Here is a 1,657-nt window from a genome sequence, read left to right on the forward strand (position 1 = left end):
CAGGGCGCGCCGGGCCTTGCAGGACCCGGGGCGGACGCGCGGGTGGAGGAGCAGCTCCGGGGTGAAGCGGCCCGGCCAGGCCGGCGGGGCCTGCTCAGTGGCGCCCCACGCTGGCCGTGAGGGTGAACTGCAGCCTCATGTGCCGTCGGAGCACTGCCAAGTCAAGACCCCAGAACTCATCACTTAGGGATCTATTTAGATATAATGCACCTAATCAAAAGCATTACATCGTCCCAAATAGCCCCCCGGCCTGGGGCTTGAACTCGGGGCCAGTGAGTCTTTTGCTCAAGGCGGGCGGCTCTGCCACGTGAGCTGCCAACCATTGCTATCACCAAAGGAAAAATGGCCGGGAATGGGCAACGTTTACTGATAAAATAGAACGTGGGAAGCAAAGAGAAAACCTGCATCCCGGTGAGTTCCGGGTGGACGTGTTCTGGGGCTCGCGAACAGGGTGACCCCGACCCGCTTGGGAGGCCGCTGGGCAGCGTGCAGCACCGTGGGGATGGCAGAGCTGCCCGTGAACGGGACTCGGGAGGGGAGGGTCAGCAGGTGCTGCGGCTGAGGGACTTCTTCCCCGGCCGGCTGGAGGATTGATGAGGTGGGCAGTGCAGAGCCCACGTGTAATCCCGGCTCTCACCAAGCCCCTGGAGCGCAGGGCGCGGGCGCACGCCAGGCGGGACGCGACCTCAGGGCGCCACCTGCTGGCCACATGCGTTACAGGCCCCCGCTGCACGCGCGTGCGCCGTGTGAAAGCCCGAGCAAGCCGCTCAGGGGCCTGTATTCATGTAGCTGTTGCCACTTGGCCTTACGTGACACACAGTTTGCAGATGCTTTGCAAAGGACGCTCTCACTTGACGCCGGGGTTTGAACTCGGGTCCTCGTGCTCTTGGCATTAGCCCAGGGCTACCCCTCGAGAGCCACAGCTCCCCTTGTGGCTTTTTGGTGGCTCATTGGAGAGAGGAGTCTCAGACATTCCTGCCCGGGCTGGCTGTGAACCGCCATCCTCAGATCTCCGCCTCGTGAGCCGCTGGGATGACAGGCGGCAGCCACAGTGTCCAGCCCCTATTTTCTAGCTTCAAGGATGGGATGAGACGCGGCAGGCAGCCCGCGTGCAGCGCTGCAGTCTGCCGGTCGCGCTGCGCAGCAAGGCGTGAACTCGGGGCCGTAGCTCTGCACTCGGGGCTCCGCTCTACTGCTCAGGCCGCAGCTGTGTGTGCTGGCTAACGGGATTGAACCCGCCTGGCAAAGGCAGCTGGCTGGGAAGGTCCCGGATCTCCATCTGTGAAGTCCGGGCGTGCGGTGACACTGGGGGGGGTGTCAGGGGTGGGGGGACAAACACGCACGGGAACAGTCCAGTCGGGCTGTCTATGGAGGGCCAGCTGACTGCGCCAGGCCTGACCGCCCGCGTCCCTGCAGAGACCTCCCGTCCGGTTCGCTGACGCCCGACGACAGCAAGGCCGAGCCCGGGGGCCAGGACGCCGAGATCTGCTTGCTCAAGTCCGGGGAGCTCATGTAGGTGGCGCGCGCCAGGCCGGGCCTTGAACTCGGGACCTCGATGCTGTCCCTGAGCTTTTCCGCGCCAGGCTGGTGACAGTTGCGGGGAGCTGGGTCTCGGCTCGTCTGCCTGGGCTGGCGGGCTCTGCCGGGGGGAGGGGGG

At 65.2% G+C, this 1,657-nt stretch overlaps 1 protein-coding gene across 1 annotated transcript in view; it reads left to right on the forward strand.

Moving 5' to 3' along the window:
- The window catches only part of Fyco1 (FYVE and coiled-coil domain containing 1), a 19,794-nt gene extending 18,278 nt beyond the window's left edge, over positions 1-1,516 (forward strand). Inside the window, exon 14 of the mRNA XM_013030229.1 lies at positions 1,417-1,516. Coding sequence (XP_012885683.1) covers positions 1,417-1,516 — 100 coding nt within the window. The remainder of the gene's footprint in view (positions 1-1,416) is intronic.
- Positions 1,517-1,657: the final 141 nt, after the last annotated feature.

The sequence above is a fragment of the Dipodomys ordii genome, unplaced genomic scaffold, assembly GCF_000151885.1.
Source record: "Dipodomys ordii isolate 6190 unplaced genomic scaffold, Dord_2.0 Scaffold128, whole genome shotgun sequence".
Classification (NCBI taxonomy): domain Eukaryota; kingdom Metazoa; phylum Chordata; class Mammalia; order Rodentia; family Heteromyidae; genus Dipodomys; species Dipodomys ordii.